Raw genomic sequence first — 27972 nt, forward strand, 5'->3', positions numbered from 1 at the left:
TAGAACGACCCAAAGGCTTGATCCAACAGCGCCTATGATGAAAATGTATTTAGAATCAACAATGAACAAAATCTCCCTGCGTATCCACCAACTTGAGCAGCGAGTAATCGACACAATTCGCATCATGCTAGCCACAAGCCCATAGGCCTTTTATTTCTTGTTCTTCAAGCCAGCGGTGTATTTACGCACACAGCCTGCTCGTATATCGTCAACTCCTTGAAACTAGATCCAGCAAGATCATTGTAGATGAAGACTTTCATGTGCTCGAGATTGTTCACTGCGGAACTGGGGACCGCACCCAGGCGGCTGTCGAGCCTCTGTGTTGATGACCGCGTTGTCGGCTGCTATGACGGGACCGAGGGCAGCAGATTGATGCAGCGGAACTGTATAGGTATACAATGTGTACTGCCTAATTGGAGCATACTGACCGCGATCTCGGCAGCCATCGAAGATTCTATGGAGGTTACCCATTGGACCACATCGCGGCTGAGCAATGGCAATGCCCCCATGAATCAGTGCATACTAGGTAGCTATGACCGATACCACTTGACAAAGATCGTGAAGCCCAACCCAACAGCCAATCCGGCAAGAACTCCCTCCAGAAGCCCTCCATTTGCGATACCACTCGCTTGCTGAGACTATGACGATCAGTCCACTCGTCACACTAGAAAAGGGTGGAAGTCGTACCTGTGGCGCAGGGCCACCCTCAACGACCTGCGCGAGAGGTAGCTCTGGCTCATATTCCACCTCATCATCCCTCCCAAGCTCCTTGTAGTATGCCCGAAGTTGCCGGATTTTCTCGCGCACGAAATCCTCCCGTCGCTTGTGCATCTCCGGCAATGTGGTGACCGCATGGACCCTGTGTGCGATGCTTGATCTCGGGCCCCAGCAATATTCATCGAGTAGATCCCAATATATGAGATCTACGGAAGCTCCCATGTGCAATGCCAACGTGAACCACGCAGATCTGTCTTCGAGGGACCGGCGCATTCGAACTGACAGGCGGTCGTCTGATTTGGTCAATGCCCGAGTCCGTTCTCGCTCTTCCAGTGCTTCCAAGAATATGTTTGCTTTCAGGAGAAAGGATTGCAAGAAGACATCGGGCCCGTCTTGGTTGACTAGCGAATGTGGCCGGCGTAAGAGCAACCACCACGGAATGCTGGCCGCGAATTGAGAAGGCGCCGCGTAGGTAAATTCCCAGTCCAAGACGCCCACAATCCGCAGTGAGTCGTCTACAAGAACATTCCCGGGGCAGAGATCATCGCAAAACAGCTTGAAGGGGCCGCAGTCGTCCTTGGGGATGAAGTTCAGAGCGATGGCCTTCATCAATTCTCGGCAGGCATATTTCTCCTGCAGTCTTGGGAGTCGTACACACTGTTTCGCTGTTGTTCGAGATGAGTTGACTGCAGTTCTAAGAGTGATGCGATGTAGTCGATAGATGTATGGAAGGTTCTTTGTGGTGTGCAGTCCTTCAATCCACTAATTCTTATCAACTCGTTCAGCTCCCGAGTCAGGGGTCGCCCATCAACAATCGTCTTCCCCAGATGGTCTTCATTTATGCTGCCAATCTTACTGAAGTCGAGTCCCCAGCGCTGCAGCAGTACTTCTGCCATTTCTCCATACAGAGTCTTGAGCGTCTCTGGGTCGATAGCGGGATCCAGAACGTCATGCTTGTCGGAGAGATCGTCTTGTCTTAGTATGTCCGACATTTTCCTGCCCTCAATCCAGGTCATTATGATAAAAGGACCCAGGCCAGTTGAATTCTCGTCGCTAGTGCCATGAGCGATGACCCGCGGCACAGGAATCTTGGTCTCTTTCGCAATGTAATTCATAACGAACGCCTCCCTACGAACCTTCTCGTCCAGAAACATGGATTTCCCAGGGAGGGGAAATCGAATCAACCAGTCCTCATCCTGATCGTCCCAGTTAAGTCGGAAGCTGAAGTTGAAAGACCCGCAATGCATGGAATGTAGCATACAATCATCCCGTTGTCGATAGCGATTCGCGAGTTCGCAGATTCCGGCCCCTGATTTGGAAGCCAGTTTGATCCAATCCAGTCTCAAATTGTCGACAGCGGTGAGGTTGATATCATCGAAGTCCATTCAGATGGTGCAGCCTGGGCTACAGTAGGAGTATACGAGTCTCCGGTAGGGAGGAACACGTCCAATAAGTACCCCCTGCAGCGGAGTTGACTATAATCCGAGCCGGGCCTGCAGTCAGCGATCCAAGAGCTTTTTGAAGAGCGTCGAAAGATTGATGGGTCTTGCCTTTTAAGGTCTCGATGCTCAGATACTTATAGTTGCTCATTTGCATGCATTTCGACCTCATCCTTCCACCGCAGGATACGCTCAACAGAGACCCCACGGTGTATAGGTTCCTCAACTGGCTCATCGCCTTGGTCGTCGAACTGGTCAATAATCCATGGATGCATCTGAAGTCGACGAACGCCTTCAATGTTCGCTTTACCATCATCGAGCCAGATGCCGTCGTCGTAACCTCTATGCCAATTGAATAAGCGCGATGTTGCAACCGCTGATTGTTCATCAGCAAGGCGCCGCTCGGAGTAGGCAGACTTGAATGTCAGCATTATTTCCCCAGTGATGAATCTCCCGCTGTACGTACTTAGTAGTATCACTTACAGAGTGGGAATGACATAAAATGTCAGCCTCCACCCTCGTAGATTCTTTCTGCGGGCCTGCCGGAATTCTTTCTCCCGAGTCCAATGCCCAATAGTTCCTCCAAGAGATAGGTACGTGCATATGTTCAAGGTGTGCCCTTACCTCCAGGCTGAGATTTTCGACGGTTGTTGTGCCAAAGGGAGGTGCAGGCGACCAGGGCACTGGTAAGTTTGGTCGGCAAAAATAGGAAGTCTGAAACTCCTTTGCTCTGGGAACAATAGAACCTTCTAAGTCCCCTGCATTATACGCTATCTGAAGAAAGGACTGGGTCGTGTTGGTCCAGAAGGCAGCTACTAGACATATAGGCGGAAGACTGTGAAGGGCCAGGTTCAGGAACGAAGTTGCCTGGTCGTTGCATACTGCAGCAGCCCATAAAAGGCTTAAGTGAGGGTTCATATTGGTGATCGCAAGTAGCAGCTGCCGGTTGTCAATTTCGTCCATTTGTGAGAGAGCCTTTCTCACTCCCAGAGACGCAGCCCCAACGAGATTGCATGGAACGCATGGATCGAAAAATGCGCTGCAGAGCAACGAATCCAGTGCATCCTGTGTAGAGCTAAGGGACAAACATTTATCCGATGCATCCATAGAGTTCATAAATGACACTGCCTTGCGGTCTCGGTAGAGATTGTAAGCGAGCAGTTGAGATATCTATAGGAGGAGCGAGCTTAGGTGAGGGTGCGTGACGTGAGGTTGACATCAAAACAGAGACAAATCCGATGAGCAGTTCTCCCTGCAAACCTTCTGACACGCAAAAGTCTATAAGAATATGGAATGCAAGAAGAGAATTCGGTATGGCAGGCTCCCAGTTCCGGCTTCAGAGATTTGTTAGCCGACAAGAACCAAGATCAACACAACAAACATACCGCTTGCGTGAGGCCCCTTGTCTCCGAAACATCCATGGCGAATAGAAGGCGCCGTTCTGATTTTCAACTCGAGCTTCCCAACAATCCTGCGTGACCATGTCCCAGAAGGATTCTTCCATCTGCATGCCTTGATCATGCAGGATTTGGCTGTTCTCACCTGCCCTTTGTAATATCTCCACCCAACGGCAGGGGATGATGTATGACCAGGCCAGAACAATGCTTGTAAGATACCCAGCGCGAAGAGGCTTGGCACAAGTAGGAATAGATACTTCTGGTTGGGTCTCAGCTTTCGTCCTATAAAATACAGGTGCGGGGCTTCCGAAGCACTGGAGATAATCGATGAACTTGTGATCTTGCTCGCAGTTCGAGTCTTCTGTCGTTCTCATTTGCAGAGAAGACTTCAGAACAAGGAAAGATCTTGCTCTTCCTGACAGTTGAACAGCCCCTGGGGGACAGGCATAGAACGAAGGGACATCTTTGAGGAGGTCTAAGAAAGCTGTTATGTAGGAATGGAGAGACTCTGTGCCTTCTAGGCGTGTAGATGCGGCGTTTTGCCAGTCGTTGATCTTTGACTGGCAGCAATGATTGAAATGTGCTGCTGTCGGGCAGACGCCGTCACCTGGGGACCAAGTCACGTCGCTGTCACTACTTGATTCATCACTGTTATCGAATGGATTTGCGCTTAAAATATTCCTATGCTGGTTCAAATTGCTAGCAGCCAATCGAAGTCCCGAGTCGCCGGTGTCCATCGACATAGCGGAGCTTTAAGTGCCATAGAGGGAGCTGTCCTCGAAGGGTGGATAGGTGAAGGGATGAACTGAACCGCAGGAGGAAACAATGGGTTACAACCGAGGGGATATACACCACGGCGGGACAGGCGGTGAAAGAGAGAGGTTCAAGCTAACGGGTGAGATACAATGTCTACAGACTTACTTCGTCTTGAACGACTTACCCAGCACTTATGATTCGCTTATGAATTGATAAAATATAGGTCAGAATTCGACCAAGTTCGTGGTTGTGTCCAGTTCAGAGATCTCCATTGCAAGATTAAATTCCATAGACGGATAAAGTATCTGCCAGGGAGGGAGATTGTACTCGACCTACTACACGATTTATCGCCAACTTACAGTACATTAGGTACACACTTTAGGGAGCCGAAATCAGCGCCCCCCCCTTCGAGAAGAGAATAGTAAGTAGTATTGGAGGGGATGGTCGGTTGAAGAAAAGCAAAAAAAGAACGGGTATAAGAAGAAAAGTATATTATAATGTTGTGTAGTAACGGCGAAGTAAATGGTTACTGTCGCAAGTTCAAGCAACCTCGACCGCGTTCTGGAACGCGCGTGACACGTGTCAGCCTTTCTAAATTAAGGCCACCAGTCGGTCGAGGATGATGTTAATTATACTCTTCGACTAACCGCTTCGCGTCCTTCAGATCTTTTTTTTTATACCACATGTTGTGTTCATCGGCGTACCCGAGCCACTTCACCAAGTACTCGAATTACCGTTTCTGAGACGTCGACTAAGCAGAGTCTCAATCTCGTACGTATCTCCATTCATATGTTCTGTCCAAGCTAGATATCACTGGGCTTTGCTTGTGGGGCCAAAGGTGGAAAAAGATGATGGCACGGGTCTTCGTTACCATGCAAAGGAGAGAGTGGGTGCGGGTGGGGGGGTCTGAATGGCTATTCGAGGAGCGCCCGTGTGAGCTTACTCCTACCAGCATGTTACTTGTGCGTATCATGGTAGGCAAGGTGGCGGATGGCAACCGTCTGAAGAGAGATCCTGCGGCATAATCCTAGCCGGCAGGGTCAACCAGGTTGGAATTGTGTTTCGGGTAAAGGAGGCTTTGGAAACGCTTAAACTCGACCCCAAGGCTTTAGGCACAAGCGCTGTGGACTGGCTGAAGGTGCGCAATGAGGCAATGAGGTATTGTCAGCTGAAGAAAGACCAGCACCGTTTTGATGGCCAGGGCGAGTTTAACATGCGGAAGGCTCCAACCTATGACTTGATGGAGGGGAAAAGAAGATCATTGCATAACGCACGATCCAAGATGACTCTAGACGTCTCCAAACCATTTCTGACGGAGTCGTTCCATAGCCAGTTCTTCAGGCATTGCCTCCAGGAATTTGTCAATCTCATGGACCCAAAAGGAGTTCTGGGGGTTGACCTGGTCGGCAGAAGTGTATTCCCAATATGACGGATGCCAACCAGCAGTCTCCCAGTCAATGATGCCAACGATATCGTCTTCGCGAACAAGAATATTAAGGCTGCTGAGGTCACCATGAGTAAAGGTCAACGGCTAAGATTTGCTTTGCTGTTGTTTGATAAGTTCCTGGGCATCGACGTGAAGTTTAGAGTTAAACTCCAATCCCATTCGTAGATGACGATGAAAGTCCTGAATTGTGGCAAAAGGCCCAAAATCCAAAGAAGGGCCTGATATACGGCAGTCATGTAACGATCCACCATCAACTGAAGCAACCCCCATGCCTTCGGGGGGCCGGAGATCCCGCATCTCACGAATCGTTTTTGCTAGAGCTGAGAGAAGCTTGGCTTTTGATTCCTCACTTCGTCTTACCCAGCCGTTGCCAATAATATCGCCTTTGATCCTTTTCATCACAATGTAAGTCACCCCGGAACGTGTGAATGCGCAGAAGATCTTTGGAACCGGGATGGATGTATTTTGCGAGATGAATCGCATTGCTGATGCTTTAGCCGACCGTACTTGACACATATACTATTCGTTAACATGAGAACATTTCCCTCTCGAGGTCTAAAGCACTTGAAGCTTTTGATCGCCAAAAGTGTCAAACACCGGTAGATTTTGCTGTCATTGACTGTGTTGGATGCGCCCAACGAATGGCGCATGGCGAAGAGGGAGACCCTTTTTGACTCGAGGACATTATGAGTGCATCCGGGAAGTCTTGCAGTACGTGATCTGCAAAAAAAATCCGACTGTGGAATATAAGGATCTGAGAAGGCCTCGTTGTGTCTAAAACATATACAGCAGTAACCGCGGGTACAAGTCTGAGATCCTTCTGGGAGCCTTGGATGTTTTCAGGCTGGGCCCCTTACACGTGATTTTACCAGACCATGGCTTTTATTTTCGGGCCGGTACGGAGTGTCCCGCACATTTTATCCTCTAATGTAGTTGATCATCGTCGTTATACTAAGGATACAAAATCACTCTCCCTCCTCAAGTTATCTGTTTCTTATAGCACCAAAATCTGTAGGGCTCAGTCGCCCCACCTTGCAGCACAGGCGGGAGACAGCAGAGCACGCCGCCCAGGCTCGAAGATCTCGAGTAGGTCCATAAGGTCTGTGCCTAGATTTGGGGTCAATCGCTATCAGAGAAGTCACACAAAAGTTATATCTGATTTCCTAGTTAGCCGCGATCAAGAAGACCTATTCTGCTTACGTCCTTGGCCCTTGCTTGCCTGCGAACAATAGCCGTATACTATAAATTAGTTACTGTCTACAAATGACATCTAGTTACTTGGTGCATAGAGGTTAGATCAGCCCACTGTATTCGTGGTTCAAGCCAGTGATCGCTCTCCAGGCGACTTAAGAACGACGATGGTGTGTCAAGAATGGAACTTGAATTGAAGCCTAATTCATCGCAGTCATTGGCTCGTCTTCTATACGCCGTGTTCATGGTTTCTTCTTTGTCCGGACAACATGAGGGCCCAATTGCGCACAAGCAGGAAACTATAAAGTCATCATGCGTATCTTCTCGCATGCAAGATTTGAGGTACTTGTGCCATTATCTTAAGTTCGAGAGATGTGAATGTTAATCTACCATTTCTCAAATTCTGGAACCCCAAGTTCTCAATTGACCTCCTGTGGCTGCAATTATTGATTGCTCGCACAACCTCTTATAGGAACGAACTGTACAATACAGCAACACAAAGAATACCATCATGCCCAACCTCCCTGTTATCCGCCACCCCATCCGCATCATCAAATCAACCTCTCCCCATCTTCAAATAATATACCACCTCATCTACCCAAGCAACTCCCTCCTTACAACAGTCCACCCCCAACAACCCCAGCAACCAACAACGCAATCACTCCCACGGCCTTCTTACTCACACCAACAGCCACATTCCCCCCACTAGTCGAGCTGCTCGACGCACTCGACCCCGTCGCGGTCCCGGAGCTCTTCCCCTTCTTCGTGGAGGAAGACGACGTCGCCGACGCCGTCGCCACGATGGTCCCGGCCCCGGTGGCCGGGACGGTGCCCGTGGCGGTCGCGTTGGCGCCGGTGTTGCACCAGACCTCGCCGGCCTCGGAGGCCTTGATGAGGCACTCGGCCAGGGTGTGGACGGTCTGGTCCTGGGCGAGACAGTAGTAGTCGCAGCTGCTGTAGGAGACGACGTCGGCGGCGCCGCAGCAGCTGCTCATGATGGCGGAGTTGTTGCCGGTGCTGGGCATGGCGCAGGCGGCGTCCTTGATGGGGATCTCGTAGAGCTGCTGGTGGCAGGTCGAGGTGGCGGAGGCCGCGGTTGTGGTGGCGGTGGTTGTGAGAGACATTTTCCTTGAATGAATGAATGGGAGTGTCGATTGTTGTCTTGTGAAATGATGATTGGACTCTCAGGTAGGTAGGTATAGAATGAACGCGTGTTTGAATTGAATGAATCAGTTGGTTGAACGATTGTGGAGTGGTCTGGTCAGGGTTATTCAGTGTTGCGCAGGGTACTTATAAGGAGGAGAGGGCTCTATGCAGCTGCCTGAATTCCAGACCAGGGACTGCTGTAGAATCCTTAGCCATGGATTGATGGCTAAGCGGAAGATTACTGGCAGGGAGGGGGCTGACCGCTACGACTGGCCCCCTGATGGACACACATGCCTGCCTATACTCCACTGGGAGACCCGCCGTCTGGTCCAAGGGACCAGTGGCCGCCAGGGTGTATCCATTTCTGCTAATTATGGGTCGGCGATTCCAGCCGATCCCGTCTCAATGCAGTTGGCTGGTTGTTCAGTCGAGGACTATAGGCTGTATGATGGCTGTGCCGAAGCTACTTCATATCCTTGGGGCACTTATAGTGGTATTAGCAGATACGCAGGTTTCAGATGACGCGTCGTTTGCTTCGATCGATGAGCATTGACAACTATCTTGCCCTTATTCTATTAGCTAGTTGAGCATGCAGGGACAGGGCATATAGCGACCGGTCAGGCGTAGCCTCATTCGGGAACATGTACAAGGCTTCGAGGGCGCCAGCGTCCTGATCTACACCGTAGGGTCTGCAGCCTGAAATGCAGGAACGATGTCCAAGCAATTTGTCGACAAACAGGCTCTTCTCGATCAACGAGAATGTGCCATTGACGCTCATTATCCGTCGGAAGACTCCGCCATGCATGGCACACTACTCCAACAGGTTACGGCCTGTTCAACAGCAGAAGCCACCTCACAAACAGGAAGGAATAGCGAGCCGGGCTCCTTGGCATCAAAGCTTTTCTTCTTTGCCAAGATATCGAGGATATGACTTTTCCCAGATCCCCTAGTCTAGGATCTGTAGTTGTTGGGTGAGGCGACAGACCCGGACATTGCCTTCGCTTAGCATCTGCCAAGAGGTATAGCCTGGCATAGCCCGGCGTATCCTTTGCCTTTTGGCTATTGATATCGACGGGACATAGCCACCATGGAGTTGTGACTTTGTCTGGCTTTAAATAGATTCGTTGATCTGTCTTTGAATAGTGGTGTGGTGTGAGAGATGAGAGCGGGTCTGGCGGTTAAGGATTGAAGACGGGGTCGATGAAAGGTCGATCCAAGGCTTAAGTGGAGAGGCCGGGTAAAGTTTATTCAGACCGATGCAGCATGGATGCATCTTTCCATGGTCCGACATTCATGGGACACCTTGGCAGCTCTTGTCACATTGTTTGTGTTAGTCGAGTTATTTGAAGTGTATCAACGTCGACCTTAGTAATTGATTGTTTAGAATAGCAATGAAATTCTGTGTGTTTTCTGCTGCATCAAATTTCTGGTTTCGTTCACTCAAGCCACTTCCCTGCTACACATAACACAGGAACCCAGCAATTTATTCAAGCTTTTCGCCACAGGGGAGCATAAAGCCTCCAATAGTAAAGGTAGGACTAAGTGGACGACAGGATACCCATTCAGCGACAAAGGCTCGGCCAATTCTCCTCAAGAGAAATTGCTCTTATTACACGGAGAATGTCTGCCACCGGAGCAGCTGTCAATGGCAGTCATGCACTGCGAGAGCTAAGCTCCCTGGACATTCATGGATGCTCATGGGCAACGTACAAGGCTTATCCGGCCACTGCATGTGTCAAAATGAGACGTCATACAGACACGGTTGACCACATGGCCATCTCACTTGAGTCAAACTATTCGAGCGCAATTTCTCCGTCCAGACATGCAATGTCCGAGGCTGTCGGTCGAAGGCGGCTGGCTGGCTTGGACTTGGTCACAAAACGCTAAGCATTTTCCAGTCCCACCCGCCGCGATGATCTGCAATACCCTACCATATCCCATCCAGCACAATGGCGACAGACCTCCGAGGCACGAATAACTCGGGCTTAAGCGTTAGCACTGCGAATGCGACAATCTCACCGACTATGTGAGCCAGAATCCCCATGAAAGAGCGGTGACCAACCCCATCTGCTCCATTCTTCAGCTCGTATCGATTGGGATCGCTCCGAAACTTAGTCCCCTCCGCACGAACGCCTCGAGCCCATGTGGTTCCCCCGATTGGAACCAACAATACCCACTAATGCTTGTCAGGAAATAGTATTGAATGATGTGAGCAAGGTGGAGAAAGTCGGGAACATGATGCGTAGAAAAAGCCCAGCGAACTGTCCAGCTAAATACCCCTCGATGCGCATTCGGTCACTTATTTTGTGTTGACCTGAAATCCTTCCCGCTCATTGCACTCGGACCGCCGTTCAATCGCAACAATCATGCTCAAACACACGCTCACCTCTCTGGCCCTCTTCGCGGCAGGAGCCTTCACGGCCACAACCAGTCCCGGTTACTCATGGAACATCCCTTCGACCGTCAGCGGGGACTCACTCTCGTTCGGAGAAAATTACGCGGTGTTGAATCTCGACCTGATCGATATTGTGGTCTCGTATGTGAACACTACTACCGCGGGGGCGAGCTGGATCAATAACACGGCGCGGTGGATTGACGCGTGAGTTGTACTTTCATTTATGGACTATCTCGGGTGCTGAGAGAAGCCACGACGAGCACTGTGCAGTGTGTAGGCAGAGCTGACAGCCAGCAGCGTTCACAAGCAGTCGCCTCCACCCTTGAGCATCTTCACTCGGATCTACTTCGCCAACACGCAGCGACCCGAAATCAGCGCCAACGACCCTTTTGCAGAGGCTGTGTCCCTGCTCGGCAACATCACTGAGTCGAGCCCCGAGGGACAGATCTACCCTGCTTTCCGGCCTCTAGATGACTGGGACGTGGTGTTGCAGAAGATGCGGTACTACGCCGGTGCAGGCAATTCGCTAGAGGAGATCCTCGCGAGCCAGAAGATCGACACGGTGATTTTGGTGAGTGATTCCGGTTTCCTCTAGTCTCGAAAGGAAATCGATCGGAGAGGTGGACCTTCCCTATTTTAGCGCTCCGGCTAGTGCTTCATTAGTGCTTGTGGTGCCGGATCGACCATGATCTTTCTGTTTTGATTTGTTGATTTGATCGGGTAGAACTAACGCGTTGGTCCGATTTTCTAGTCTGGGATTCGCACGTCGGGGGTGGTGTTGAACACCGCTCTTCGTCTCTTTGATCTCAATTACAAGGTGTAAGTCCGCTTGCGTTCCGCGTCGGGTGACGATAAGGTGGCTGATCGCCTCCGCTCTAGATATGTTATTTCGAACAATACCATCGAGACTCCCTCGACCTACGCGTCCCAGATTCAGCAGACAATCCTGCAGGGCATTCTGCCAGGCAATCCTATCGACGTCATCACGATCGAGCAGGCCATCGCCGCGTTAAATCGATCAGGTCCGGCTGTATACTAGTTCCGACTCATTTCGTATCGGTGGATGGATGATAAGTTTGACCGTCGAATGGCATATACTGTATACATTAGAGCAGACATGGTTTTAGATGATGCTCGATGATTCTAGATAGCAACCTGAGTCTAGACTGGAGGCCTCTCCTTGAGGGTATTTGTAAGAGACAACACGACATTCGGAAATATCCATAGACGGCGTGCTAATAAAAGCAGTCTAAGGTAATTTCCCGGAAAAGAGGGGGAGGTTAACTAAGAAAACTAAAAGAATAAGGGGGAAAAAAAAAGAAAGACAGCAAGCCACAATGCGTGATGCATGCAGTGTCATCACCAGGGGAATAAATAGCCGAAATCACGGCAGTAGCTCTGTGCTGCCAAATCGTGCAGATTAATTCCAAGATAGACATCCTGACTCGCGTACAGTGAGACTTCCTCTTTTGAATCTTACAAATGCATCATAAAGCGACCTCCGACGGCTATGAAGATATGAGACTTTAAGGCAAGGATGATATCAATCGTGGTCTGACTCCCGGCATAGCCTACAGTAGAGTAATCGGTACAGTGGGGTTGTTAGCGCCCAGGCCCCGACCGAAGCTTATCGCTGATAAGCCCGGTTGTGATTGTATCCTGATTCTGTCCGATCCAGGGCAATCTTTAGCGCAATTCGAGGTTCGGGGTCGTCTCGCCATTTTACACGATAAGAATGACCCTGTGTGAAGGGTCTGAACTCCGAAGGGATCAAGTCGATGGTGCATGATTGTATCCAAGTATGGTCATGGTTAGTCACCTACTCCATTTGCGCTACTCCGTAGTCGAGTCAACAAGCAAAGTTACCATGCCCTGACTGCCTACTATAAGGACTCCGAAGGGTAGCGCGATATCATCCGCCCTAATATTCGAGCCCTCATAGATCGTTCTTCCTTCCCGAATTCTTGCAAGAAGTCATTTCATTTCGTTACTATCAATTCCACTTTCGTATTTCCTAACACCGGCTAAGCATCTCCCAGATGCCCTTCTCAAGCCACCCGATTACAACAGTGCTAGCTAGACAGATCGTTCATTAGTATACCCCCCCAACCTGGAACCATAACACCCATACTCCAACCCAACCCAGTTCCAGACCAACCCTAGGTACCTATTTCACCACCGCATAAACCTCCAACGCATCATGCAACCGCCCAAAGACACCCCCATGCCACCCCTTAATCAACGCCCACTCCTCCTCGGGCAACATGACACTGAACATGCGCAACCACGCGCCCACCAAGAAATCCGCATAACACGCGCGATGCCCCAGCACATACGGGCCGCCCCCCGGGTTCTCCTTCACGAACAACTTGGCCAACTCCCCCAGCGTCTTTTCGAACGACGTGATCAAGTTCTGGCGATACTCGCCCTCGCACTTGAAGTCCTCCCAGCTCGACACCGGCGCACCCGCCAGCACCGCCCGCCGCACGAACTCCGCCTTGGCCGTCGCCTCGGTGGCCGGGTCGAAGGGAAACCCCTGCACGGTGAGCTGGACGTGCGCCGTGAACGCCGCGTCGACGTGCACGTTGAACCGGGCGTACGCGGCCAGCGCCGGGTTGTTCTTGGCGTTGCACTCGGAGAGCGGGACGATGGGCGGCGGGTCGAGCGGGAAGGTGTAGTCCAGGGGTTGCGCGGGGAAGAGGTCGCCGTCGCCGGCGGTTGGGTAGGTGGTTTGGAGGTAGGTGGCGATGTCGAAGGAGTCCCCGACGAGGGCGGAGGTGTTGGGGTCGTGGAGGATCGGAAGGGTGTAGAAGTCGCTGCCGTCGGCGAATTGGCGGCACGCCGGCACGTTCAGGCTCTGGCGCACGCTGGCCACCTCCGGCAGCGGCACCCAGGTGGTCTGGTAGGGCAATTTCTTGAAGTTGAGCGCGAATCGGGTCTTCCAGGGGTTCGGGGAGCAGGCGTTCTTCGCGGCAGGAGGGCGTGTGGCGATGTCGTAGAAGATTAGAGGGGTGGTGGGGGTGGTTGTTGTGGTAGTCGTCGTGGTGGTGGTTAGTGGCATTTTGCGCGAAATGGTGATTGTTGAGAATGGATTGATAGAAGGAATTCGCGCCTTTGCGTCTATGGGCTGGATTTGATGTCTTTGAGGAGGTCGATAGCCTGATAGTGATGATTGGGATATGTTTATATACTTCTTACCCCAGGTCGCTTTTCATAGTTTTGTACACAGTACAGTACCTAAGGATTCTTCACAGTAGAGCTGGTTACACTGATGTGGGGTAACTCAGAGTGACGCATGTTGACTCATTCTGAGTGGTACTGACTGTCCTTAAGGCTCCACCGCTGCTCTGCATTGACTTTACATCAACTTCTTCTGTTTGCAGTACCTCAGCACAATGCAGGCATCGAAGCATAACCTTTCTTCTTTATCTTTTCTCTTGTTGCCGGGGAAGTCAATGTGTTCTTGGCTGTTAATAGGGACGCCTTTCTCGAACAATCGCTGTTTGCATCCGACACGTTTTGCTAATTGAAGAAAGCGCCGGCATCATCGTAGTACTACAGTAGTGCCCTGGTTGGATGGCTTACTGTAGAGTATACATACTCAAGTAGCTGGGAGCCATGAAGATGCTCCATAAAAATTGCTCTGAAGGAGAAAGCGACCGTGAAAAGTCTGCAGTCCAAATCTTCGATGCGAGAAGGTGAAGCCTGTTGAGCAGGAAACCGCCTTCCCCTTCTGTTGGCTTACGTAGCCTGGCAGCACTGCAGGAGGATCGGCTCCATGACTCTGAAACGGGATAAGGAAACGCAGAGCAGGGGGGAGGCGATTGCTTCCACCTTTCCCACTGGTCAAAGTCTACAACTTAGTGCCGACGCTAAGGTAGCGTGGCCGCCGATGATGATGTGCACAGTGCGTCAAATGACCTTGGACTGAAAAGTAATAAAATGAGGGTATTATTGCTGTCCACTAGTTAAATGAGTTTGAGCTGGTCCCGCGGTAAGTAAACGGGCTGCGACCGGCCAGATTAAGGAGAGCAAGGTCGATAGACTTCCGCGGCCAATTGCGCGAGAAGAGAGATGTCAGTGCGATGTGCAGGTAGGGCATTTGTTTATGTTGATGCCCTGTACGGTATTGACAGTGCATCTTCACGGAGATTTCTCTGCATTATCCGTCGGTATCACGATCTGCCAGATCGCCACTGTAATGACAGGTAAAGCGGCGATGCATCCATTCGTCGCATAGTCCGGACGACGTCCAGCGTGGCAGGTTTGAAAACGCCCTCCCATTTTGGAATCTGCTATTGACACTTTTCCGGTTAGAGAGGGTTGTTATTAAGACCTAGATAAGGAAAAGGAAGCTCAAGCGATTCATTCTCCGCAATTGATTTAGGCGATGCAAGGCACATGACGAGGAACCTTGAAACTCTGGATTGTTTCCAGGTTAGGTAAAAGCTGAGGGCGACTTCGGAGTTGTGGGGTGAATGCTTCACATTGGAGCCTTGAACCTTGTACGAAAAGTGAAATCGTTACTGGGTCGCCATCCAGATAGTGAAAGAGAGAGAGAGAGAAATAATGGATTTTTTGATCTATCAATCTATCGACGGAGTAAGCTCGACTTATCTTCTATGCCGCGGCCGTCGCAAACAGTCCGGACCGAGCTACGGAGTAGATAAGTTAAGTGGCTGGCCCTTGGTCCTTGACTCAGGAAAAAATGATAGATAGGGTCAATTCACCGGACTTGTCTCTGAACTCTTCGAGTTCCTTTACTTGAACAGGCAAGATCCGATCCTCCTTCTGGACCTTCCGCCAACGGTATTACTTGATGCGGGGTAGCGTCTTTCCTCGTGGATACTAGACTTGTGCGAGCTAGGCTAAAAGCAGGCAAGTGTTATCAGCTGACCCCCGCGTGGATTTTTCGTTCCGTTGCAGGGCAGCGTCATCATCATCGACTGAAACGAGATTCTCCGCTTCTTATTAGAGCTTGCTTGCGCGCTCTTGCTTACTTCCAGCTTGCTTGCTTGCTTTCATGCTTGCTGGGGCTGGCTGCTTGCTTACTTACCTACCTACCTTACTTGCTTCTTCTTCTTCTTTTTCTTCCTGCTTGCTGCCTCTTGCCCTTCTCTAACTTGCTTGCGCTTGCGCTTGCTCTTTCTTGCTCATACTCTTGCTCTCACTTGTCCTACCAGGCTCAGAAGACTTTCCTATTCCCGTTCCCCGCCCCAAGCCCCCTCTTCTTATTTCCCTTTACTCTCTCTTCCCTCATTTCCTCTCTCTTTCATTCTCTCCACTCTCCCCCTCCTATTCCACTCACACCTATTCTATTCTTCCTATTCTTCTTACTCATTTGATTGTCCTTTTGTCTTCTAGAACAATACCTACAATACCTTCTTTTGACTTTGTCCTATCTAAGCGGTATCCTCCCGAGCTCTAGTGCCAAATTCGACGACGGGCTTTGCTTAAGCTTGATCCGAGGGATTTTTCTTTTCTGGGCAGCCCCGACCTTACCCGCAATTCTAGTACTGCCATTGCGCGCCGTCGCAACTCCCGCTCGGGCGATTGATTCAGAACCACAATTCGAACAAAACCATAGATCTCAAACCGAAGTCTCCAATTAAACACGTCCGATGGTCTACTCAGACTGCTTTCCACCGACCGAGAGGTCAGGATCTGCAACGGCGCCTCAATCCGAGTCGCACAAGGCCAGCAAATCAACCGGCTCGAGTAACGATGAATTCGATCGGAATGCCTCAGTAATCCCTGCCAAAGGGAGCCTCGACTCCCCTCCTCTATATAGTTTCCAGCCCCCGTCGAACCGCCTTCATGACCCGACTGCCCAGCACAACCCTCATCACCCTCTGCCCTCGCTGCAAATACGTACCGACCTGCCAATCTTCAGTCAAATGAGCCCTCCCAGGGACGCTGACACCCTAATACACCACAGCCTTTCCTCGAGCAGTCTGCCCCGTCGCACACCTAGCTTACGCGGTCTCTTCGCGGCGCCTCCCAACAGTGGAGGCTCACTGTCGCCGGCCTCTATAATCTCGTCACCACAATTGGTAGCAATGGGCGACATCACCCCTTTACCGTCGCCCATCAGTGGCATGTCGCCATGGAAACACCCCCGGCGCAATTCCCAATCTCTCTCCCGGACCCCTTCGACGGTCTCACGAAAGGGCTCAAATCTGAGCCTGCGACTAAGCGATTCATCGCACATGCTCGGCGCTTGTGAACCCCGACCACGAAGCCGAAACAAACATTACACTCTGTCGGATAAATTGCACGAATCGCCGCTCGAGTCACCGACGAAACCACGGGCCGAATCCGCTCCCAAGCACGCGCGCAACCGCAGTTTGAGCGAATATGTCCCCCCGGGCCGAAGTGTCCCTGTCAAACCACGACCCATTGTGGTCTCGGGAACCGGCGCGCCACCGGGAATCTCCACCTCCACCAGCACAGACTCAAATGCGCACAACCTCCATCGGGAGCAATATTTGGCCGTACATCGTGGAATTGCATTACCGACCGTGCGCCCGCCAAGTCCGCCACGCAGTAGCCGCAGTGGGCTCGATGAAGACGACAGTGGACCTGTTATTACACCTGTTCCTGACACTGCGGAAGAGATTTACTCGGTGCGTTCGGTGCGCACTCAGCAGCGCCGGAAATATCGCAAACTTCGTCAGCTTGGTCATGGAACGTTCAGTCAAGTCAGTTTGGCCGTGCGCGTGGAGGCACGCGATAGCGATTCAACACAGTACGGCTCTAGCTTGCAGGACTTAAATCTTGCGACCCAGAAGTTGGTCGCGGTCAAGATTATCGAGTATGGACCGGCGGGAGGCGCGGATGAAGAGCGCTTGGAAGTTTCTCTCAAGCGCGAGGTGGAGATCCTTAAATCCGTCAATCACCCTTCGTTGGTTCAGCTGAAAGCCTTTGGCAGCGACGAGAAACGCGCACTGCTCGTCCTAGACTATTGTCCGGGTGGAGACCTCTTCGATGTGGCGTCTTCCAGCAACCGGCCTTTGAGCCCCCCCGTGATTCGTCGCATGTTTGCCGAATTGGTAGCGGCCGTTCGCTACCTACACGAGCACTACATTGTGCACCGTGATATCAAGTTAGAGAGTGAGTATTCCGGACTTGAGACATAGTGCGAGGCCTAACTTGTCTTCTCACTTGCAGACGTTCTTGTCAATCTTCCTGTCTCCGCGATGGATACGATCAGCGACTGGCGCACATACGATCGAGCTATCGTGACTCTTAGCGACCTGGGTCTATCCCGACGGATACCCGAGCCTCCGGAAAGCCCACTCCTACAAACCCGATGTGGCAGCGAGGATTATGCGGCGCCGGAGATCTTGATGGGCCAATCGTATGATGGACGGTCAACAGACGCGTGGGCGTTGGGCGTGTTACTGTATGCGATGATGGAGAACCGGCTGCCGTTCGACGCCTTGCCGGGTACTCGAGGCGACCCGGCGAAATTGCGCGCACGGACCCCCCATCGCATCGCGCGGGTGGAGTGGTCCTGGTATCGGTATGCGGACAGTGACGGCGAGTGGGATCCTGCCAAGGGCAGCGATCTGGAAGGCGCGCGAGAATGCGTGGAGGGACTCTTGAAACGTAATACCAAGAGGAAGGGTCTCGACGAGATCGCGTCCTTGCCATGGGTGAAGGACGCGATTGATGTGCCTGGGGGGCTGAAGAGGGGAGACAAAGAAGTGCCCTAGAGCTGGCCTCTTGGATCTGCATGTTACCATTCTTATCTTTCTGTTTTAACCATTACTTTTCCCCCTCTTTCTTTTTATATTTCTGTTTTGTGTCTGCATTTCTTATGATTTGACGGCGTGACTCCGAGAGACGATCCCAACCGCTCACGACGCGACTTTGTGATTTTTCTCAGTCTAGACCTCTCTTTTCCACGGAGAGAGAGTTGCCACAACGAAGTTATAGGCATTAGACTTGTTAGGCTATGCTTGTATTAGTGTAATCTGGTCAAGCGTTCTGTTCTCAATTACCACTAATTGTACTGGTTAATAGATATAAGACACAGGGAAGAATGAGAAGAGACATCATTCTAGAGGCAGTTATCGGTCACGATGCAGCATCGAAGGCACATTCCAAGGCTGCTACATAAAGTTAATCCAGTGAGGAACGCACATTTAGAGAGCTGGATGTGTCCAAAATCATCTAGCAGAAAGTCTCATCTGTTTTATGTTAGTTGATTGGCATTTGTGGCTGGCTGGCTGGCTGACTAGAGCTGGAGCATCCCGATAGAATGTTGAGCCTGGAAGCGGCCAGACGCACCAAAAAGACAATCGGTTGGAATGTTTGGCAGGGCAGAATTACCCGGGCGGTGGAGTCCAGACGTTCGCATTAGGCTTAGCGGCCACTGGGTGGGCCGGTATCGCATGGAGATTGCTGAGTCAGTACCAGCCCCTGGATAGACCAAACCAGTGCAATCAATCATTTCAGTCCAATGAAGAATCTCGCTTCGATCAGCAGCCTGATCGACTGGGTCAGGAGTCAGGACGGTTTGAAGTCAGCATGGTTTCCCTATTGAACGAACACCTATATGAATACATCCATACTTCCAATTACGCAGCGCTTTCCCTCTGCGGAAGCAACTGCACTCGCGGAAGGCTGCCTTGTTGATGCCTCGGCTACCTGCCGTACGCATCCGAGGACGCGCCAGCTCCGCATCATCAGTACTACAATCCTACAGTGCTGTAGATTCATACACTGTCATGTTCTGTTTCGTCTGGACCACGCCGCATCCGTCACCATGACTCCCCCAATTGACATAAGATGCGACATTCGATTACTACAGAGGTTCCCGCCGGTTCTCTAGGGATATCCCCCGTGGTGTCCTTCCTGCCGAAGAGCAAGGGCTCTATCTTCCGCCCCAAAAAGTCCGTCTCAAAATAGGAGAACTGGCCCCATTTCCGGATTGACAGCTAGTGTGCCATAGGTGGTCTTAGTAGGGTTTGAGCATGCCTGCAGTGGAGTTCTTATCAGAATGTGTACCTTCTGGTACTGGCAATTATAATAAGAACAAAAAACTGGAACTGGAATTCCCGCTTGGCGGAGACTGGGGCCGGGCTGGGCTTGTCTTGTCTTATACTGCAATGAAATGTAATAATAAACCCTGACTGTCCTTTTTCTCTCTTTCTTAACTCCCTATCCCGGAGGTTTCATCTTCAATCTGCCTTCCCTCCCCACCCCCCTCCCTCCCTTCCCCCCCCTCTGTCCTCTTGAATATCCCTCCCCCCTTCTCCTCTTCCCAATCTTCCCCAAAAATGGCTCAAGTTGAGTATTTGCGTGATTAGATGGATAGATCTTGAAATTTTGTCCACATGTAAAATTGTTTCCTCTTCCTTCGTATATATACAAAAGCCCTTTTGCCTTTTGTCCTTTCACCACACGCCGCCGCCGCCCCCCTTCTCTCTATCCGATCCGGACGGGCCATGGTCCCATAGGAGCTGAGAGAAAGCCATGTCGACCCAGTTCAAGGAATCCCTCGACCGCGAGGATGCCCCGTTTCTGTCTGCTGCTGCCGCTGCTGCCGGCGTCGCCTCCGATTCCAACGTTCACCGGACCAATGCAGCCCACAAGCACAATGACGATGGGGATGAGATTAACGACCCGCATCACCACCACCACCACCACCACCACCACGACGAAGAGGAAGATGAGGAGGAGGATGTCAAATTGATCAACAAGAAGATCCGCTTTCGCCTCATGGTGACATTGTTCGCCATGATCCTCGCCGTCGAGGTCGGCATCTGCATGTCCAACGGGCCCGTCACCCGTATCTTCGAGTCGATCGCCTGCCGCGAGTACTATGCGCAGTACGACCCCACGCAAATCGGCGCCAACGGGCAGGTCGACGAGGACCTGTGCAAGATCAAGGAGGTCCAGCAGGATCTGGCCGCCGTCAAGGGGTACATGGAGTTTTTCGATGGGACTTTGAGTATGTTTCTATACCTGCCTGATAACCCTGACTCGTCCTCCCTTTGTTATTTCTGATTGTTGTCGTTGCCACCTCTAATTTTGTTGCGGAATGGGTGTGGTTGTTGGCGCGCATGTGAATCGTCTTGCTTATGTCCTTTCTGCAGGTGCTATCTTGGCAATCCCCTATGGTCTGATGGCGGACCGATTTGGACGGAAATCCACCATCTGTTTGAGCATCCCCGGCTTCGTTCTCAATTGCCTCATGCAGCTGGCTGTTATGTGGTTCCCGGATACGTTCCCCCTGCGAACCGTGTGGGCATCCTCGTTGGCCTGGCTGCTGGGCGGGGGACCTGTCGTCGCGTTTGCGATTATCTGGACGATGATGTCGGATGTCTCGACTGAAGAGGAACGGTATGTTTCTTGCGATTCTTTTAGGTGCTTTTTTGCTGATTAGTTTGTTAGAGCGGCGATTTTCTTCAAGTTTGGGGTGGCGGGCATGGGGGCCGATTTCGCGTCCAGCGCGGCCAGCTCGTGGCTGATGGCCCTCGATCCGTGGCTGCCCCTGTTGCTGGGATGGGCTCTCGCTATTATTGGGATGTTCTTCGCCTTGTCGTTGCCGGAGACCATGGGCGCCTTCCCAGGGCGTGAATCGAAGAAGTCGAATTCTCTGGAACTCGGACAGATCTTCTCCAGCCACTCCGAATATAAATCCGTCCCGAGCAAAGAGCAGGAGCAGGAGGTGTCCAGTGATGACGAGGACTCTGGTCCTGGGGAGTCGCACGTCGATGAGAAGAGCGGTGCAGCCACCGCTACCGCTACCAGACAGACCTTCTTCGCCGCAGTGAAACGTCGGGTCCAGGCCTATTTCGCTCCTTACGCCTTCATTGTACAAAACCGCCAGATTATGCTCCTCCTGACGGCGTTCCTCGTCTACCGACTCAGCCGCGGCTCGTCCTGGTTTCTGGTGCAGTACATCTCCACCCGGTTCAAGTGGACCCTGGCAGAAGCCAACTTCCTCATGTCCTTCAAGCCGGCCCTGACCATCCCGCTATTCCTCTTCGTCCTCCCGGCCATCTCGCGACGCCTGCTCAAGTCCATGAAGCCCACGCAGAAGGATCTGACCCTGATGCGCATCAGCATCGTGTTCTTGACGGTCGGGACCTTGGGGATCGGGCTCTCGAGCCACGTGTACATGCTGATCCCGAGTCTGCTGCTGCAGACCTCCGGGTCCGGGTTCGTCTTCCTGACGCGCTCGTTGATCACGACGCTGGTGAAGCGGGAGGAGACGGCGCGGCTGTTCACGATCATCGAGGTCCTGCAGTCGATGGGCAACGTAATTGCCAGTCTATCGATCACGACTGTGTTTCAGATTGGGCTGGAGCTGGGAGGGCGGTGGATTGGCCTGGCGTGGATGATGACTGCCACGGCGTTCATGATGGTGGGAGTGGCGGTTTCTATGTTCCGCTTGCCTCGTTCATGAGAGGCATTTTCTTTTTCCCTTCTTCTTTTTCTGCAGCGACTCTTATTATCCTTCTTGTATAAATGTTAAATGTTGTATAAATGGTTTTGAAATATAGATACAGATTGTTAACCGTGTATGCTTGAGATATGGCGATGATGCTGCTGAACGTCATGTCCGGCAGTCATGTCAACCACGTGCCAGTGGGGCTCTAGCCTAGCGTGTTGGTACTCCTTGAGGAACATACGGTATGGTTTTTCCATCAATGACAGACAATTATGCCGTGGTCTTATAGCTATACCTTGATAAACAAAGAACGAGTTGCGAAGTGCAGCACTCCCGAAAGGGAAATGTGGCTGAGCCTCGGCTTTTAGTCCGTCAAGGCCGGCCTCATCCCAAAGGAGGCTAGTGGGATTGTGACCTGAACATTGTTGTGGACATGTGAATTCTACCAGTATCCAGAATCTCCGACTCCAACTCCAACAGTTGAGCTCAACAAGCTTTACTCCTCGCCTTCTTCCTTTCTCACTCGAGGTTCGGGGTCCTGCTTATTACTCAAAGCAAACTGCTGTTGATGTGCTAGCACATGGCCAAATTGGCGATCACACAACCTCCCCCATAACACCACCCTCCTCCATCACCACCACCACCATCACACGACCATTCCGACCGAACCATGGAGAAATTCACCCAATTCCGAGATCGAGGTCAGCATTCCGTACCTGTCTCGGTATTTGCCGGGCTCAGAAATTGACTTTTGCCAGGCTCGGGCATCGCACCCTTCCTACCCATCCCTCCTCAGCCCATCAGCTACCTCCAAATCCCCGTCCGCATTGTGCTATTCTGGATCCGACTGCCGCTCTTTGTGTTCGCCTGTCTGAGTTACTTCCTGGTGCTACAATGGCTTCCGATCGGATCGCTGGGCAAGAAGGCCTCCCTCTGGTGTATTCTGGGGATCCCTAGTATATGGTGGATCGATCTGCAGGTCGACGGTGTGCGAAAAGGGTGAGTGCAAAGTGGGTGGGCGGGTGATGTCTTTACGCCCATCTGCCAGAACCTCCTCCAGCCTACAGCAACAGCCCGCACAAACATCAATCCCTCAAGTCTAACTGCCTCTAGATCCCTGCACAGACAAGACCAGACCCGCCTCCCCGGCCCGCGATCCATCATCGCCTCCTCCTTCACCTCCCCGATCGACCCGCTCTACCTGGCCGCGATCTTCGACCCCATCTTCACAGCCTGCTACCCCAACACCTCGGAAGTCGAACAGATCTCGCTCTTCCAAGCGATCCTGCGCGCCTTCAGCGCCCCGCGGCCCACCGCACCCCCGGCCCACAAGCTCACCACCCTCGACGCCCTCCTCCGCAAGTATCCCGGCCGCGCCCTCGTCACCTTCCCAGAGTGCACAACCACCAACGGCCGCGCCATCCTGCCCCTCAGCCCGGCGCTGCTCACCACCCCGCCCGCCACCAAGATCTACCCCATCAGTCTCCGCTACACCCCCGTCGACGTGGTCACCCCGCTGCCCGGCAGCTACCTCAGTTTCCTGTGGAACCTGCTGAGCAAACCCACGCACTGCATCCGCGTCCGCATCGCCGGCGGCGTGAGGCCGACCACCTCAACCTCAACCTCGACCACCGCAGCATCGACCGGCTCGTCGACCCGCAGAAACTACGACACCAATTACCTGGACACGCTGGACGCCTCACCCCGCAGCGCCTTGTCCTCCCCGGAGGCGACGGGCGTCTCCGACGCGGCGCTCCTCGACCACGTCGCGGACTCGCTGGCGCGGTTGGGCCGCGTCAAGCGGGTCGGGTTAGGTGTGAAGGAGAAGGTGGATTTCGTCCGCGTGTGGACGCGGGGCAGGTGGGTTTGGTAGGGTACTTTGGCCTCCGTCTTCCTTCCCTTCCTTCCTCACGTGCTGCTCCAAAGCCCATGTTGTGTATGAAATGAACTCGATATTCTCCCGGTAGTGGAGTCTTGTGCAATGTATTCTTTACTCTTCTTTACCTCTTTCCTCCGGTCATGGTAGTTCAGTTTCCAGATTTGGGGGAATCGTCAGTCAGTTTGTATGGGGAATGAGATGTGCGGGGCCCTGAATGGTGTGTAGGGTGGATTGGACGGTCTCCAGCTAACGGGAATGGGTGAGCGTGCGCATGCGGGTGTCTGTGTTCAGTAGTGGCGGTGGACCGACTGTTCTTACATCTAAACCTATGGATTTCGGCATTTCGGGATATTCGGAGGTTATTGCTTCTTGCTCAACGCTATGGCTACGGCAGAGAGGTAGGTAGGTAGGAAGGTAGGTAAGAAGCTAGGTAAGAAGGTAGGTAGGGACATTCGGGATCAGATGCTGTATGTACAGTATGTATGGTATATCTGTAGATAAGTAGATAGGTTATCGTTCAAGGGGTGTCTGCCCATGGCATCGCAGTGCAAGTACCCTACTCTATATTCTCTGCTCCAAGGCGAAGGTACTTGCGCTGCAGATCGGAGATATCTGCTGCGATGATAATGATGATGATGATGATGATGATGACGACGGTCAAATATGAGTAGGCTCTGCTGGAGTGTGGACCCCTCTCAATAGGAACCGTATCCAGATATGAAGAGTTCACTAGCACTGAGAAGAGCCCTCCAACAGAAAGCCGGCGAGCCAGTATATAGATCCCTGGCTATTTAATGGGGCTCAAATATGGACGACGATCTAGCGACTCCTATGACGTGCGTGACACTTACTATATATTTGGGAATGGGGACTTAGTGTATGGAAACGGACAACACGCACCTGAGGCCCGAACTCAAGCGTTAACGGGCTCCGAAACAGCTCTAATGCTCGGAAATAGTGCGAAAAAGAGTGAGGAAACACCCTTGATATAGACATGGCAGTACTGTACATCCATTTCATCCCCACGGTTGATATATCCTAGCCCTAACCATGATATACTAAGACAGATACGACGAAAAGAAACTACATGACTAGGACTCTTCGGACCAGAACATTGAGCCGTAGATAGAACATACTATAACCCTTGTCACCGTTATTGATCTCGTTCACATAGGGCCTGCCCAGTTTTGTGAACCGCTTGCCCCCCCAATTCTCCGAGCTGGTGGCTGAAGACTATTCTATCTCGACGGGAGCCGCTGCTGGAGCAATCCCTAGACCCGGGTATCCGGCCTCCTCAAACAAGGTTCCGCGTGCTTGAACGATGGCTGCGAGCTCGAGGAGAAACTCGTATAGCAAGATCACGTTGGTCAGCACATGGCCTAAGGTTGCTTCCTGCTGGTCATCCTCTTCGTCGAGGACGGCTGAATTCGTGGGGGGTTCATCGGGCGTAGGAACACCTTCGGATGCCGGAGTTAGGGCCAGGGTCTGAGCGGTGTCGGAACTCCCACCCTCAGCCGAGGTGGGCTCAGTTGGAGTGGGTTCATTTAAGTTGTCGGTGGTGACGGTGGTGGTTTCACCTGGGGTAAGAGGATGGTTCACTGCGAATGGCTGCTCGAGCCGTCGACGGAGTTCGTCGGCGGCATTCTTCCGTGCGACAGAGGTTTCTCGTGGAGGTCGGAAGGGAAGGTCTTGGGCGGAAGGAAAGTCCCTGGAACTATTCCGAGTTGGGGAGGGGCTGGCGGTGGCTCGATCAAAGGGTCGACCAGAGGGCCTGCCTCGGGGCGTTGGTGAGCCGTATTCGGATTCAACGCGCGGGGTCGGTCGTTGTGAGGGAGAGCGGGTGGGCGGTTGGGAACCCCGTTGTGAACGGTTGGGGGTTTGGGCCGGCTCATCGTCCTGATGGAGTAGGTCCCGGCGCGCGGCGACAAGGATATCGAAATCGGGAATCTCCTGACGCCAGGTTTGGATCTTTTGCACGAGCTTCTGAAGGGTCAACTTGAGAGCCGGCGTGTCGGCTTGATCCCACGTTGGTTCCTCGTAAGCATGCTTGATTTGGTCGAGAAGATTGGATGCGTCCGTTTCTTCGGCTGTGTAGACATATTTCGCCGGATCTACCAGGAGCCATCCGTCGAGAGATATCAAATGTGATGCAACGATACTCCCCAAAACCTCTGTAAGGGCTAGGTTCACAACTACACTATTGGTGAAGAAGTTTCCCAGGCGGTGGAGTAGCTCGTGCACGATAGGGTCATCCTGTCGAAGTTCGAGAGGAAGGTGGTCTTCTGGGTTGTCCTCCGAAAGGGCCATACAAAGGCGGGATTCTAGGATCGCTAGCCCATCCTTCAGGTAGTTGTCATAAGAATCATTCAATGTCGGGTCGTCGACTATTGACGTAGCCATGCCCAGCAGTCCTTGAAGCTCGACGTTCAGAGCGCCCACGGTCCGCTGCTTGGCATATTGACCTGGGACGGTCCGAACCAACGACCGCGCAAAAGAATGATGTCTCTGTAACACGACAGTCATGAGACGCAATGTCGCCAATGTGGTCTGACGGTTAGCCGACTGAAGTCCAAGCAAAGTCAGGTCTCTGAGATTGAATAAGGACGGTGAAGGTCTCGCGGCTTCTTCGGAAAACGCAGCCAACACATCTAGTGACTTCCGTCGACTGGCAGACATGTCGATGGTGACGGGCTCTGAGTCCGAGGGAGAGGCAAGAAGGAAATGGAGAATTCGGTGTACAAGGTCTTCTTGATTCACCGACTCTAAAATCCGATAGAGATAGGTAAGTACCGCGGCCGTCGAACCGCCCTCGACGTCTGAAGATTCGAGCAATGATGGGTACCTGCGGGCATACTCAGTATAACAACAAACCATCTTGGGTAGACAATGAATTACAGCAGCTGTTCCAGGAACAGTACCTGGAAATGATCCAACAGTGACCCGTTCACTTCGGCCGACTTGCAGTGGTCGATCGTGTCCTGCCAAAACAGTAGATACGACATAAACGAGTCCATCGACGGGCCCAGCAGCGGGGGAAGAGCCGTTTCTTGATTAGCATGGTCCGAAAGAGCCACGATATGCGGAATGTTCTCATCCGTGTTCTCAGGGAACGTCAAGCTAAATCGGCATGGTTAGTTAGGCCTGGCAGACCTGAAACACCCATACAGGATTGCACACGCACCTTCCCAATTGGCTGTACAGTGCGCCCAAACCGGTTGCCATCAACGTCGCCAAATCGCTCTCAATCAGCCATCGCTCGAGATTCTTCGACCTCGATGCCGTCTCGATCAGGTAAAGTAGACCGGTGCGAGCGAAATCGCCAGCGCGGCCCGCGTGGTGCACGTATTCCACCAGCAGGTAGAACAGCGGAAAGTCATCCTTTCTCATGGCACCGGCAAACTCCGCCCCGTTTGTAATCTGCTGTTCCCGTACCTGCTCGTCGGATCGGGGAGCAAACCACGCCGGAAGGATATTGGGTTGCAGGCGGATGTTGTTGGCCACCCCGAATAGAAGCTCGACGAGTCTCCCTTCCACATCTTCTGACTGCTTGTCCGCCCGCCGGACAAGATCCACCAGCGCCCGCGCGAAGAGACGGTTATCGACCACCCCGTCGACCTCAGAATCGATCAGAGTGTTGAAGAACACGGTCGCAGAGCGGAGCATGCCATCGTCGTAGGAGGAGAGGGCGAGTTTGGTGACGGTGACGAAGATCTGCGAGGAGGAGGCGTATGCGAGGCATGGATGAGGGGCCGGGCCACGGGACTCGTCGCTCAGGACGGAAATCAGCCGATCAATGCAGTTGCGCGCGTTGGCTGTCGCGGACTGTTCGCCGGAGGAAGAATTGCTGGAGCGCCATATTTGCTAGAAAGATCAGCATGGGATCGCGAGCTGCTCCCACCAAGGACAATGGTATACCTGTAGAGTATTACACGTTCGCTTGAACGAGGTCAATCGCTCTGTGGGAGTAGTTGCCCGAAAGCTCTTAGTAGAGAGCGAGCGGGAGCCCCCGATAATACGAGACCACTGCGTTGTATCAGTTTGTTTGCTTTGACGGAAATGACGAGGATCTGGAATACGAGGAAAGAGTCAAACATACAAAGTCCATGATTCTTAAGGACCAGCATGATACTATGTCTCAAACATGATCAGTGAGCGTGGAGGAGGGGGAAGGGATGGAGAGTCGGAGGGGGGAAGGTTA

General features: G+C 52.3%; 10 protein-coding genes across 10 annotated transcripts; 4 read left to right on the forward strand and 6 right to left on the reverse strand.

Moving 5' to 3' along the window:
• Positions 1-530: 530 nt before the first annotated feature.
• Positions 531-2102, reverse strand: ASPACDRAFT_54469 (uncharacterized protein; the record flags this gene model as incomplete). The annotated part of the gene is made up of 3 exons (XM_020202885.1): positions 531-638; positions 688-1331; positions 1376-2102. The coding sequence occupies 3 exons, from the start codon at positions 2100-2102 to the stop codon at positions 531-533; spliced, it is 1479 nt and encodes a 492-aa protein (XP_020052936.1).
• A 191-nt stretch (positions 2103-2293) lies between these two features.
• ASPACDRAFT_54470 (uncharacterized protein) lies at positions 2294-4296 on the reverse strand (the record flags this gene model as incomplete). Its single annotated transcript, XM_020202886.1, has 5 exons — positions 2294-2572; positions 2640-3231; positions 3374-3490; positions 3542-4136; positions 4191-4296. 5 exons carry the CDS (start codon positions 4294-4296, stop codon positions 2294-2296), a joined length of 1689 nt encoding a protein of 562 aa, XP_020052937.1.
• Positions 4297-5597: 1301 nt separating this feature from the next.
• On the reverse strand, positions 5598-6406 carry ASPACDRAFT_54471 (uncharacterized protein; the record flags this gene model as incomplete). Its single annotated transcript, XM_020202887.1, has 3 exons — positions 5598-5840; positions 5886-6247; positions 6277-6406. 3 exons carry the CDS (start codon positions 6404-6406, stop codon positions 5598-5600), a joined length of 735 nt encoding a protein of 244 aa, XP_020052938.1.
• Positions 6407-7365: 959 nt separating this feature from the next.
• On the reverse strand, positions 7366-8113 carry ASPACDRAFT_81263 (uncharacterized protein). Its single transcript, XM_020205836.1, has one exon. It carries the CDS (start codon positions 8069-8071, stop codon positions 7562-7564), a length of 510 nt encoding a protein of 169 aa, XP_020052939.1. The 5' UTR covers positions 8072-8113; the 3' UTR covers positions 7366-7561.
• Positions 8114-10459: 2346 nt separating this feature from the next.
• ASPACDRAFT_46770 (uncharacterized protein) lies at positions 10460-11527 on the forward strand (the record flags this gene model as incomplete). Its single annotated transcript, XM_020201839.1, has 4 exons — positions 10460-10692; positions 10786-11059; positions 11240-11307; positions 11368-11527. The coding sequence occupies 4 exons, from the start codon at positions 10460-10462 to the stop codon at positions 11525-11527; spliced, it is 735 nt and encodes a 244-aa protein (XP_020052940.1).
• Positions 11528-12655: 1128 nt separating this feature from the next.
• On the reverse strand, positions 12656-13549 carry ASPACDRAFT_34434 (uncharacterized protein; the record flags this gene model as incomplete). The annotated part of the gene is made up of 1 exon (XM_020200040.1): positions 12656-13549. One exon carries the CDS (start codon positions 13547-13549, stop codon positions 12656-12658), a length of 894 nt encoding a protein of 297 aa, XP_020052941.1.
• A 2222-nt stretch (positions 13550-15771) lies between these two features.
• ASPACDRAFT_81266 (putative protein kinase) lies at positions 15772-18557 on the forward strand. Its single transcript, XM_020205837.1, has 2 exons — positions 15772-17601; positions 17659-18557. The coding sequence occupies exons 1-2, from the start codon at positions 16110-16112 to the stop codon at positions 18204-18206; spliced, it is 2040 nt and encodes a 679-aa protein (XP_020052942.1). The 5' UTR covers positions 15772-16109; the 3' UTR covers positions 18207-18557.
• Positions 18558-19772: 1215 nt separating this feature from the next.
• ASPACDRAFT_81267 (putative MFS transporter) lies at positions 19773-22171 on the forward strand. The gene is made up of 3 exons (XM_020205838.1): positions 19773-20449; positions 20595-20841; positions 20893-22171. Exons 1-3 carry the CDS (start codon positions 19972-19974, stop codon positions 21908-21910), a joined length of 1743 nt encoding a protein of 580 aa, XP_020052943.1. The 5' UTR covers positions 19773-19971; the 3' UTR covers positions 21911-22171.
• A 394-nt stretch (positions 22172-22565) lies between these two features.
• On the forward strand, positions 22566-23768 carry ASPACDRAFT_54475 (lysophosphatidic acid acyltransferase LOA1; the record flags this gene model as incomplete). The annotated part of the gene is made up of 3 exons (XM_020202888.1): positions 22566-22596; positions 22654-22894; positions 23009-23768. 3 exons carry the CDS (start codon positions 22566-22568, stop codon positions 23766-23768), a joined length of 1032 nt encoding a protein of 343 aa, XP_020052944.1.
• An 841-nt stretch (positions 23769-24609) lies between these two features.
• Positions 24610-27963, reverse strand: ASPACDRAFT_1859279 (uncharacterized protein). Its single transcript, XM_020197663.1, has 5 exons — positions 27871-27963; positions 27690-27797; positions 26956-27635; positions 26670-26891; positions 24610-26616 (listed from the first exon to the last, which is right to left on the reverse strand). The coding sequence occupies exons 1-5, from the start codon at positions 27877-27879 to the stop codon at positions 25008-25010; spliced, it is 2628 nt and encodes an 875-aa protein (XP_020052945.1). The 5' UTR covers positions 27880-27963; the 3' UTR covers positions 24610-25007.
• Between the last annotated feature and the right edge of the window lie 9 nt (positions 27964-27972).

The sequence above is a fragment of the Aspergillus aculeatus genome (assembly GCF_001890905.1).
Source record: "Aspergillus aculeatus ATCC 16872 unplaced genomic scaffold ASPACscaffold_16, whole genome shotgun sequence".
Taxonomy (NCBI): domain Eukaryota; kingdom Fungi; phylum Ascomycota; class Eurotiomycetes; order Eurotiales; family Aspergillaceae; genus Aspergillus; species Aspergillus aculeatus.